Source organism: Lacerta agilis, chromosome 1, assembly GCF_009819535.1.
Source record: "Lacerta agilis isolate rLacAgi1 chromosome 1, rLacAgi1.pri, whole genome shotgun sequence".
NCBI lineage: Eukaryota > Metazoa > Chordata > Lepidosauria > Squamata > Lacertidae > Lacerta > Lacerta agilis.
The window spans coordinates 30,350,223-30,363,002 of record NC_046312.1 but is presented as its reverse complement, the minus strand read 5'-3'; the positions used below and the strand labels follow the sequence as shown (position 1 = coordinate 30,363,002).

Here is a 12,780-nt window from a genome sequence, read left to right as displayed (position 1 = left end):
ATACTAGTGAAATGCTTGTCAATAGGACTGTGGGGTAGAGTGTTTGTGCAGGTGTGTAGGACTTGTCTATTACGGTGTTCCTAGGCATGATTTATGCACAGGACCGTCTTTAGCATATGCTCCGCTGGGTTGCGAAGATCTGCCCAGCGCCCCCAAATTTAGTTTAGCAGTCTTGTTAAAATATATTTTGGAATGTATTTCTAATTACTCCAAAATGTGTTTCTCACTTAGCATTCGTCGTAAAATGAAGAAAAAATGCAGCTTGCGGAATTCATAGTGTGTGCTCTAAGCGCGTTTTTGCAGAAATGGAAAACTAAAATCGCGTGCTGAAACACATGTGTATAGAGCCCTTAGTACTAAGTAGTTAGTCAAAGAAAATGCCAACAATTCGTGAAAATAAACATTATTTTTTTAACGGTTTCTCTAAACAAATTTGAACTGTAAGTGATGAAATTAAAACTTGCCATTGTGAATGACAAGCGCTGCCGTTGGCGCAGCGCGTCCTTGGTAAATGAGCACACAAAGTCAAAAGTCCTTTAGTGAAACAGTAGGTATACATTTTGGTGATACCTGGGCATATATGTATTTTGTTTTTCTAGCATGATCAAAATTATTTATTATTTCATAACAGGTAGATACCGGTAGTTAAAGAGTTCAGCGGCGGGCACCTTGCACCCCCCAGAATTCGGCACCAGGGTGCCCCGCACCCTTTGCACCCTCGGGTAAAGACAGCCCTGTTTATGCACTTGGTGCCACCCAGAGACACAATACCACTCTAGTTCCCTGTCAGTGGAGACTGAGCAACGAAGTATCAGGTGTGGCAGATAGATTTTATGCTCACCCAAAACATAGCCTCCAACATTTCACAGATTCTTCTAGGTGAACTCAGTTTACAGTAGTCGTCAACTTTTTCAAACCTAGGACCCACCTCCAACCCAAACATGCGTTTGGGGACCTATTTAATCTTTTACAATATATTTTGTATGGTGGTATTGCAGCTGTAGTGACCCACCTTAGATCAGGCCATGACCTGCCAAATGAAGGCCAGAGGAACTCTAGCAGGCAACACGGAGGGTGAGGCCTGGCAGAAAACGTATTTATGCTGGTTTTAATGTATGTGTTATTTATTTATTGCTGTAAGCCACTCTGAGTTACTTAGCAAAAATAGTGACTGATTAGTTCAATGCCACAAACAGAGAAATAAATTTCCAAATAGCTTCAGGTGACACAAGGAGGGTGAGTTAGGCCGCATACTACAGGACAGGTAAAAAAAAAAATACAAGAAGAATGTGTATTCATATACAAACATTAAACTTATTTAGTATACCATTAGAGGAAATTCTAACCAAACACTACCGGGTACTCACTCAGCGCAAACAATTAAAGTTTGTTCATTTATTTTAAGAATTGCATAGTGAGACTAACCACTTCTGAAAAAATGTGTCCAGGATTTTGTTGTTTCCGTAGTAAGTGGTAAAACATTTCATTTAAAGTGAGGTGAAATTCCCATCTTCTAGGACAAGAGGATATCTAATGTACACAAATAATGTAAACACAATGCCAGTGTGTCTTGGACATGTACTGTACTGTGATTTTTGCATGTGGCAACATATTATTCGGGAGGAGAGTAGATTTTAAACTTTAGGACAGCTGGGATAGGTCAGTTGGTAGACCATGAGGCTCTTAATTTCAAGGTAATGTGTTCAAGGCCCACTTTGGGTGAAAGATTCCTGCATTGCAGGGGATTGAACTACAGCACGTGATCCTTGTGGTCCTAACTCTACAATTCTATGATTCTATGCCTGTCTGAGATCAAATCCAGACTACATTTGATTAACTTTGATTAAGTTTCCTCTGTTTGTTTGTTTTTTACATACGTGCAGCTTCAATGAGCAGAGTGCTAGCCATTAAAGACTACGTAGGACCTGACTGCCGCTATTTGAACTTCAAAATTGGGGAAGAGATAATGGTATACTCCAAACTCTCCAGGGAAAGGGAGGATTTGTGGGCAGGAAGTGTAAGTATTTCAAAAGGCAACTATTTATCTTATGTGCAATCAGAATTCACTTTTATCAACAGATTTGTTATTCACAGTGCTTTTTCTGGGGGTATTCAAGAGTATCCAATAATGGGATCTTTTTGCCCAAAAGAAAAGCATTGGTTAAAAGTGTGGCACTTACTGTAACAACTTCACGGTGAGTACCGGCACCTTTTTAAAAAAATAGATGATAAGCAGTGGTTATTCATAAGTGGTTATTCAGTGGGCTAGACACTTTCCCATAAATATTTTGAAATACTTAAAAATGCTAGCCAGGTAAGTTTCACAAATGTTTCAGATGTAAATTATGATGCCACTTTCACAGATAGAAAATTCAGCATATTTTAGTTGCTGGGGAAATTATACTTTTCTTCAATCATTTTATTCTGAAATTGTGTCGATCCAAAGGGAACACCCCCCTCTGCCCTGCAGTGCATGAAAAATATTGCTCTGTAGATTTGGCTGCTGCAACCCTGAGAGCAAACTTATCAAGATCCATGTGAGCCATAAGCCCCACCCCCCCCTTTTGCAGCCAAGGAAAGTTCCTAGAATTTAGACAAAATATTTGTTTCCATGAATGAAGGCTATATGTGGAATATGCCATACAGCATCGCCTGCTAATTTAATGGTATACAGTGGACGCTCGGGTTGCGAATGTGATCCGTGCAGGAGGCGTGCTTGCAACCCGCAGCGTCCATAACCCGCAGCGCCGCATCTGTGCACACGTGTGACGTAATTTGGCGCTTCTGCGCATGTGCAAAGCACGATTTACTGGTTCTGCATGAGCGCTGAAACCCAGAAGTAACCCGTTCCGGTACTTCCAGGTTCGGCACGTCCGTAACCCAAAAATGCGCAACCCTCAGTGAGCGCAACCCGAGGTATGACAGTATGTGTTTTATAAAATTAATATATAACTACGTGTGTGGTTTATAACTCTCCCTTGGTGGGGCGGGAGGCAATATTTTACTTATTTGTTTCCTACTGTTAATAAATTGTGCCCTAGGTAAGATTTCAAAGTGATGTTAATATTATGGCATGCAGTGTCATCCTTTTAAATCCTCTTGGCATAAACCATAATAGTTTCCTTGAACATTCCCTTCCAGAGATGTAATTTCACATTAAGTGTAGGCACCCACTATTACATTAGTTTGGTCTATGTCAGTGTTTTTCAACCTTTTTTGGGCAAAGGCACACTTGTTTCATGAAAAAAATCACGAGGCACACCACCATTAGAAAATGTTAAAAAAAGTTAAAAAATTTAACTCTGTGCCTATATTGACTATATATAAAGTAATTTTTCAATTTTTCCCACGGCACACCAGGCAACATCTCGCGGCACACTAGTGTGCCGCGGAACAGTGGTTGAAAAACACTGGTCTATGTAAACAAGAACATTTCTGTGCTTTTATTGTTAGCCAAGCCACTAGGTCATATCCCTGTTTCCAAATAAATTAACTGGGAATATTTGCTAGAGGCATTGTGGAACAATATAAGGCCATTATTGTATCCAGTAGGACCCAAACATCAATTAATGGCTGGTTATTGTAGCATACAAGAGTACTTTTAATAATGTGCAAAATAATAACATTAAAAGTTCTATTACTTTGTGTATTTTTATGAAGTGGGAGAGGTAATTTTCTGAGGGTTAATAACAGTTCTTATTATAATTGAAATAAGTGCAGAGATTCTGTATTTGTCAACTCTGTATTTGTTGTATATCAATTTTAAGTACCAATCCCCATTTCTTTTATAATAAAAAGCTACATGTTTAATTTTATAGAAAGGTGCAGATTTTGGATATTTCCCAGTGCATGCAGTCCGGATTGAAGAAACTTTTATTACAAAAGAAGTAGAACTGCCAACTAAGGTAAATTAAAGTAATTTCAAAATGGACATCTTTGGTTGTGGAAATGTATATATGAATGAATGTATTAAACTTGTTATAGAATTATAGAATCTTAGAGTTGGAAGAGACCCTGAGGGTCATCTAGTCCAACCCCCTGCAATGCATCTCAACTAAAGCATCCATGACAGATCCCCATCTAACCTCTGCTTTAAAAACACCAATAACAGAAACTTGGGAGAAACCAACATTGAGAGATTTGCCCATCTCCTGCCAACCTAGCAGTTCAAAAGCACGTCAAAGTGCAAGTAGATAAATAGGTACCAGTCCGCCAGAAGCGGCTTAGTCATGCTGGCCACATGACCTGGAAGCTGTGTGCTGGCTCCCTCAGCCAGTAAAGCGAGATGAGCACCGCAACCCCAGAGTCGTCCGTGACTGGACCTAATGGTCAGGGGTCCCTTTACCTTTACATTTACTCAAAGGCCTGTGCCCCAGAGTCATTTAAGTATCTATCACTGCCCCTTCCAACAAATATGCATAAAAATATACATTTGCATGTGTGTAAAACATGTTCTAAAGACCTCTTTCAAATGCATGAACTACTAAACTTGGTCTCATAAAAATGATTAATAAAGTTGCTCTGATTTAAATATTCCTTGTGTTAATTTTTAAAGAGAATGTACATTTCACAATTATTTAACAACTTATTTATTTCATAACTTGCCAGTTGGGGCATTTGCATGCTTAAAAAAATATTCATAATGATATAATGTTAAGAAATAATAGAGACGTATTAAATGGGTAGTAGCGTATTAACTTCAGACACATGCTTATTTTTAGGAAACTGATTTCCTTTGTCTTGATGAAGGGGAATACGTTTTTGAAAATGAAGACAGCATACTTAATCATTATGACAAAGAAAATGAATATATACCTCCATATTCAGATGAAAAAGACACCACATTTGAAATGCCTGAAGATGAAGGCTTGAAACTTGGAGGTATTTCTTACCCAAATGAATATAAAGAACAATTTCCTGACAGTCATGAATCTGACAGTAAATACAAAGACCTGCATATGCTGGAAACTACAAGCCATGGTGATATAGAACTCAGAGACAGGGAGACGAGACAAGATGAGACTACTCCGGAAGAAGACCAGATTAGTCAGACTCCGCAAGCTGTCCCAACTCAGTCAGCCTGGACTGTGTCTGGTTTTGTTGGCTGGCTTGGCTTGGGAAGTAATGAAAATGAGGAGGCGGTCAGAAAAATATCACAGAAAACAGAAGAAGTTACATTCAGGCGCAGGAAAATAGCAATAACTGATGATAGTGGCTTAAAAAAATTAAATGAAGAGGGTGAAACAGCACCACAGGGCTCCAGCTGGTTTAAAAGTACTTTCACAGATTTGATGCATCTTGGAAGTGACAAATCAGAACTTGATATGCTGTACAAAGGAAATGATCCAGAAATCCACGACAGCTCCACCATTGCTGGCAATGCCGGCCACCATGGCAGTTCTACCGCATCAGAAGGAATAAAAGAACGTAGCAATTCCGAACAATCTGACTCAAGCTGGTTTGATCTGGAATTCAGTGATATTTTGCCTTTTCGTTATGCTAAAGAAAATGCAGACAAAGAAAAGCTTGCAGGTGGAGGAGAAGCAGATCAAGTTGAAGAGCAGCGTCCAAGTGAACAATCAAGCTTATTGGACGATGGCTTGAGAAAGCAAACAGGCAGACTGATGCCCTATGAAGAACGAGACAAAGTAAAAATTGTTCAAGAAACCCCAAAGCAAACAGCTGAACCAACTCTTTACGAAGAACAAGTGAAAGAAAAATATGACCAAGAAGCCCCAGGCATACATGTTAGAAAAACAGATTCTGAAGTGCAGTTAGCAGATGAGCATGCAGACGTAAAGGAGGCAGCAAGTCCATCACCTTTGCTTGGTGATAAACAACTTAAGTCTCCCTATGCAGAACAGGATTCAATACCAGACAACCAAGTTATGGAAAACAATAAAATTAAAGCTGTAACAAAGGAGTCAGAAAGGACAAATGACCAGTCAGGTTGGTATGAAAGTATGTATAACAGTTTGATTGATTATAATAGGGTTACATCAGACAATCAACCAGGGCATGAGTATGTAACTGTTGAGAGTCCACAGGAATCAGTTGTAGATCAGTTATCATATAGTAAAGGTCAAGGTACTGCAAAGGAAGAAAATCATGAGGGTCCTAAAAACCAGAAATCTTTCTTTTCTGTTAGTTATTTTACAGGTGTACTGAATGTTCAGAGTTTTAAATCTGAAGGAACCAATAATGCTCAGCATGCACACAATAATATAAAGTCTAGTGAGGAAAGCATCCAGTTTAAAAAGAGTGAGGAAGTATTACATGTAGGCAAAGAAGAATTACTAGAAAATCAGAATATTACTGAAAAGGTGCCAGAAAACAGAGATGCTGATACTACCCAGGGAAACGTTTTGCTGTCTTCTTTAGCAGTAAAATGTAGTGAAGAAAGTAGAGGAAAAAGACAGGGTGAAGAACTAGCGAAAGATAATACACCACATCCTTTGCCAGTAAAATCTATAGAGTTAGAACACCAGGTTTCCTATGGTCAATGTACAGAAAAAAAATTGTATGGAAGACCTGAGGACCATAGTTTGGACACACAAGACCATTCCAAAATAGAAGATAAAAACAAAGTTCGTAACTTAGAGGCCAAACAACAGTTTTCTTTAGAGCTACGAAAGCTACCTGATTTGGCAGAGCAAAAGGATTATATTAGTAAAGACACATATTCCTATGAAAAATCTATCCTAGGAGAAGATGAGCCACATGATGGGAAAGCAGTCAGACCAGATAATGTTGAACAAACACTATTTTTCGAGGAGCCGAATGAACATTCAGACCGTTTTTCCAAATCAAAGAACATTCCAGGCAAAGATAAGATACCTCTTGATGAAGATAAGCCAGTTATCCAAGGGAGCAGAGAATTTAATACAAAATATCAGAATCCATTTTTAACAGAACATGAAGCACCAGAATTAACATACAGTGTTAGAAGACCACCACCACCACCACCACAACAACAACAACAGTATAAGGCTATTAACAAAGATTCCAAATCTAGCAAATACAATGTTAATAAAAATAATTGTTTAGTCTCAAAAGTTTTGAATGGGAGTAGTCGTACTCCTGTCATAGGTTATACAGATGTTATGAAAGGAATACAAGTTTCACATCCAGTGCCACATTTAAATTCAAAAAAACATATAAACAGCAATATAAGGGCAGATAATGTTATAGATTCTCATGATGAAAAGAAACTTCCTGATGTTAAAAATATAGAGAGTGTCCCCTCCCATGCCATCCAAGGTTATTTTCATATCGACCCCAGTGCTGAAGATGAGATGAACCAAAATGTAGTTACTAAGGTAGGCAAGAATTTGTTTTCTCAAGGAAGTGCAAAAGAACAAATGCATTTTTCACAGCATATCTCAGAACTTAGTGAAGGCAAACAAGGACACAATGAGCAAAACACATCAAGTAATCAAGGACCATCTCCACTGTCTGAGGAAGTATTTCAAAGTGAAACGGAGATTTCCGGGCATAGCAGCCGCATACTGAATTATGATTCTGTCACCAACAGTGTGCAGAAGAAAGACTTTCAGGGCCCACAAGTGCAGATAGGTGAAGGAGGTGTAGAAGAACAACAAAACTCAAAAGCAATAGAGGAACATTTTGATAGTGCTCAAGTTAGTGATGCTTCATTAATAGATCAGCAAGAGCAAAGTGTTTTTCCTTATCGTAGCTCCTCTGGCACTTTTTCCAAGAAAAGTGTTGACTCACCTCAAATGTGTGCAAGTCTGACACATCAGAAGGATGATAAAGAAGAGTTAAAAGGTGAACAAGTATCATCTTCCTACCTCAACTGTCAGAGTACCAATATTATGAGCTTAGTACCTGACAAAAAGTGTGTAAGTCAGAAGGGACAAGATAGAAAACAACATTTAACTGCGGGTTTAGAAGTGAAGAAGCTTAGAATCTCAGCTCAGCATAAAAAAATAGACAGCATTCCAAATACTGAAGAAACTAAACCTGAGTATCAGAAACAAATAGCATACACAACTTCAAATATAACTGACATAAAACCTGAAGACAGTTTAGTGACAACTAACTTTAATAGTTTACCTCAGAAACAATATACCGTAGTTGGAACAAGTCCTGCCAGTGAAAATCCAGTCCAGCGCTTAGAAGTGCAAAGTGAGGCATCTGATCTAGATCATAATGTCAATCCTAGCAAACATTTATCACATTATCTTCAGCCTGTGGATGATTATACGGACCCTATCCCTCCACATGCTAAAGATGGCACAGACACACAGCATTTAGCTAAAGAACATCATGATGAAACATTTGCACATGACTTAATTTCTCCTTTTCCTAAAAATCTAAACCATGCAGAGAAAGTAGCTTATTCTGGGCATGCAAGAGATAGTCAAGAAAAAGGCAAAACAGGTAAAGATAGTGAGAAAAAACTAAGATGCAAGAATATAGATTGCACAAGAGACAAGACAGAGAAAGGAGGTGTCGGGAGTAACATTTTTGGTAAAATATCACGGCTTCTTGGAGAGTCATTTAAAAATAAGTACGATGAAGACTTTAAAAAATATGAAGGTAGTAGAAATATTATTGGAACACAGATTAAGACAAAGAGGCAGGAAGCTGATGTAGTGAGAAGTAACTTTGAAAAAGACAAAGGTGAAGTTCAGAGCACAAAAGCTATCAGGTATTTAGGTAATTTGAAAATTAAGGAAGAGGGATCTCAGGGCCCAGGGGAAAGGGACAGCAGCATCCAGGAAAAATCTGTTGCTGCAGACTCAAAAAATTACAACCAAAAGTATGACAGATCTGCAAATCAGGAGACAATAGTTCAAAATGGTCAATTAACATCCGATACAGAGTTGGACCTGAAAGAAGCCACTTCCTTCAGTGGATTACAGGAACTTTATTTCAACTTTGTTGAGGAATCTAAAAGGATACTTCAAGCAAATACGTGTGAAAAGCATGAACTGCAGCTACTAGAGCAAGAGTTTGAAAAACTTACCCATGATATCACCACTTTTCCATGTGAAGATATTCGCAGGGAAATGAAAGAAGTGACTACTTTGGTGGAACATGAAAATAAATTAAATAGTGGACATGAAAAGTGTTTGAAGGATAAAGTGAATTTACTTCCAGAACTGCACAGTTTTGTGCTGGACATCAGAAACAAATGTGAAATCCAAAAGGCAGAATCAGGTACCAGACCACTGTTTTGATAATAAAAGTTAACCAAGCAAGAACAATATCGCACCTTGTTTTTTTATTTTAAAAAAGCAAAATGTCTGACCAATGGGATGATGTAATTTTTTTTCAGTATAAAATGAATTATAGAAGCTGGTGCCCACTATAAGCTTACACAACAACAGGATAATATAAAGTTGTTTTGTGCTTTGTCAGGAAATATAATATAAAAACCAAAATACAAATGGAGAATCATTCGTTTTCTATCAGTAGAATAAATAGCTGGGTGCTGGAAGGATGCAACAGCCCCACAACAATAATAGTTTCTCAGAAGATATATGTTTGATAGGGCTATTAACAAAAGGCTTTTTTATGTTGCTTACATATATGGATTTTAGCCCATTACAGTTTACTAAATATGATTATAATATATTACAAGGAAAAGTCATATTTAAATTTTCATCTTCAGTATAAGAATTGAAAATATAACATATTATCTGTCACAGTAATAAACTGATATAAAAAGGCTTCCGGAAGTGATCAGGTTCAAATTCAATCAATCATGCTTGTATGCATCTCCACCCTAGCCAGTTTCCTGCTTCTAACACATTTAAATGCAGTAATTATAAATTATCAGTCTTAATAATTTAAGGGATGTGATCCAATGCTATTTTCTTCCTTATTTTCTGCTTGCATTTCTTTTTCCAAAATTTGTGTTTCCTTCCCCCCCTTATTCAAACGAACCTTTCTAGCCTCTGAGAGCTTCCTTGACTCATTTCTTTAGCCATGCTTTGCCTTGGTAGTACCGGTATATTCCCTGATTTTAATAGTAACACTTTCCTTGTTAAAAAAATTATTGCTAATTGTAAGATGGGAGACTGTAGTACAGGAGAATTTTAATGATTGAAAAGACATTGAGATATGAGTAGGGATCCTGGGAATTGACATGTGGTGGTGGGGGGTATAATCAGGTGGAAATAAACATGGTACCTCTTTACAATTATTTGTAGGTATGACCAATAATGGAAAATTACCTGATGATGCTCCTAAAGAAAAACATCACTTGAATTTGGATAAAGAACCTAACAGTGGCCAACATACAGAAGCAAATAATGTGCCTCCAATAAATACAGAGAAGAAAATACATACTTCAGCCAAAAATAGTCAACATCAGCCAAATTCAAAAAGGAAATTATCAGAGAACCATCTAGTGACTCATAACTATACTATCAGCAATGGTAAGGAATATGATTGATCTAAAAAATATAATTACATATTATTGTTGTTTTGTTGTTTAGTCGTCTTAGTCGTGTTAACTCTCTGTGACCCCATGAACCAGAGCATGCCTTGAAAACTCTTTCTTCTCAAAGCTTTTTATGTCCATGGAATTTTATTGGCAAAATACTGGAGGGGTTTGCCAGTTTCTTCTCCAGGTGGATCACATTTAGTCTTAACTCTCGGCTATGACCTGTCCGTCTTGGGTGGCCCTGCACAGCATAGCTCATAGCTTCTTGGAGTTATTCAAGCCTTTGCAATGACAAGGCAGTGATCCATGAAGGGGTACATATATTATAGTATTCTTGAAATATACTCAGAGTCAAGTGCTCTTTATTCAGAGTTTATTCAGAGTTTCATGCTCTTTATTCAGCTCATTGTGGTTAGAAATGCAGTTCCCCCAAAACGTCTGCTTTATATACACTATTTACACAATGGGCCCCACGTGATTGGCTAATTCCGGGATACTCCTGTATGCCAATCGGGTTGCGGATTCACTTCCACCTGGAGCTGGATTGGGGGGCTCCTGTGGACCAATCAGACTGCTGCATTCTGGATCCTATTGTTCTAGGACCAATCAGACTGCTGCATTCTGAATCCTATTGTTCTAGGACCTACAGTATTAGACTGCTGCATTTTGGATCCTATTCAACTCAGTACATAACAATTCTGTAAAGAAGATATATTGTAATACTCATTCTCTCTTCCTCTACTTTTACATGAAACAGAAAGAGAATGGCTATTTCAGATAATCCTGCATTTGAATGACTTCTGTGCCATTGTATCATCTGTATTTTCAGTGACGGCATCTACTAGTAAAAAGGTATGTTTATTTACTTTCGATTTCTACAATAATCATAAAAATGCACTAGTTACAGCTTTGAAAACATTTTATTTGACATTTAAGCACAAAATTCCTCCTAAGTTTGCATTTCCTAGTACACTCCCCTGTCACTTCCCTGTAGTTTTCTTTTTTTTTCAAAATTAATAAACTTTATTTCATTTCGGAATAATACAAGTAAAATTCTTAAAGAAAAAAGGAGACAACAGTGTACATATCCAAAGCATGCTATGAAAAAACAAACAAACAAACAAAAATACAAAACCAGAAGAAGAAGCAAAACCCTCCTCCTCCTAAGTTTGCATTTCCTAGTACACTCCCCTGTCACTTCCCTGTAGTTTTCTAATAGCATTGAACCTACGGTAATCTAAAGTAGGGATGGACAAAGGTTATGAATGTTTGCAAGTTCAGATGGTGGAGAAATTTGATTCCAATTGCATTTAAAGGAGGATCTATCAAATTCACACTTTCTGAAACAATATGAGAACTGAAATGCAGCCATCCTGCCAAATTCGCACTTACCAGGATTTTGTAATGCAGTTGTCTGGGCAAGTAATGTGTGCAAAAATGCATATATATTAGGGTAAAAATGTGCTTAAAACTGAATGCATTATAAACAAAATACATTATATTAGGAGAAAATGCTTGCAGAAATGAATACTATTATTCAAAGCTACGTACAAAAAATGTTTATTAGGAGAGATTTGCACTGAAACGCTGAAGTGTTTTCATGAGGTTTGTTTTTAAAGAATTGCAAATCACTGCAGAAATGTGTAGAACTGAATTTAATAGTGGAAAAAATAGAAACTGAGAGAACTGAAATTGACAGAACCTTCCGTCTCTACTGACTCCTGTGATATCACTAAGAACTGTTCCTTATCTACCTGTTAAATTTGGCCTGCAGTGGGTGGAGGAAATAAGGATCTAATTGTAAAGAACTGCAGTGCCCAGAATTCTTTTGAGGGGAAAATGTGCTTCAAATGTTCTTTAAAGGTTTAAGCAGCAGTGTTGTATTGAGCCTCCTGAATTCTCACATACAGTCACACCTCAGGTTGTGAATGCTGCGGGTTACGTTTTTTCGGGTTGCACTCCGCGCCGAACCTGGAAGTACCGGAATGGGTTACCTCCAGGTTTTGGCGCTCACGCATGCACAGAATCACTAAATCGTGCTTCACGCTGCGCAGAAGCACCAAATTGCATCACGCGCGTGCACAGATGCGGATTGCGGACGTGCCTCCGTCACAGATTACGTCTGCAACCCAAGCGTCCACAGTAAATGCATACAAGAGTGCACAGTGCCTCCTAGGGAGGCGTTTTATTTTTGCATAGATGTGTATCTGTGCTTTTTGCATGGTTGCCATCACATTTTTAGTTTGTTCTGAGCCTTGAAACACGTGCAAATTCATTGTGTAGGTCCCCTGGCTAAAACACTAAGAACCCCTTGCAGTAGATGACATGAGGGAGCAGTAGATGACATGTCTTCCTCGGCTCAT

At 38.1% G+C, this 12,780-nt stretch overlaps 1 protein-coding gene across 1 annotated transcript in view; it reads left to right on the top strand.

Annotated features, from left to right (window-relative positions):
- Nucleotides 1-12,780, top strand: part of MIA2 (MIA SH3 domain ER export factor 2) — a 51,334-nt gene that overhangs the window by 912 nt on the left and 37,642 nt on the right. Inside the window, exons 2-6 of the mRNA XM_033142998.1 lie at nucleotides 1,884-2,017; nucleotides 3,819-3,905; nucleotides 4,722-9,186; nucleotides 10,182-10,409; nucleotides 11,175-11,269. Coding sequence (XP_032998889.1) covers nucleotides 1,884-2,017; nucleotides 3,819-3,905; nucleotides 4,722-9,186; nucleotides 10,182-10,409; nucleotides 11,175-11,269 — 5,009 coding nt within the window. The remainder of the gene's footprint in view (nucleotides 1-1,883; nucleotides 2,018-3,818; nucleotides 3,906-4,721; nucleotides 9,187-10,181; nucleotides 10,410-11,174; nucleotides 11,270-12,780) is intronic.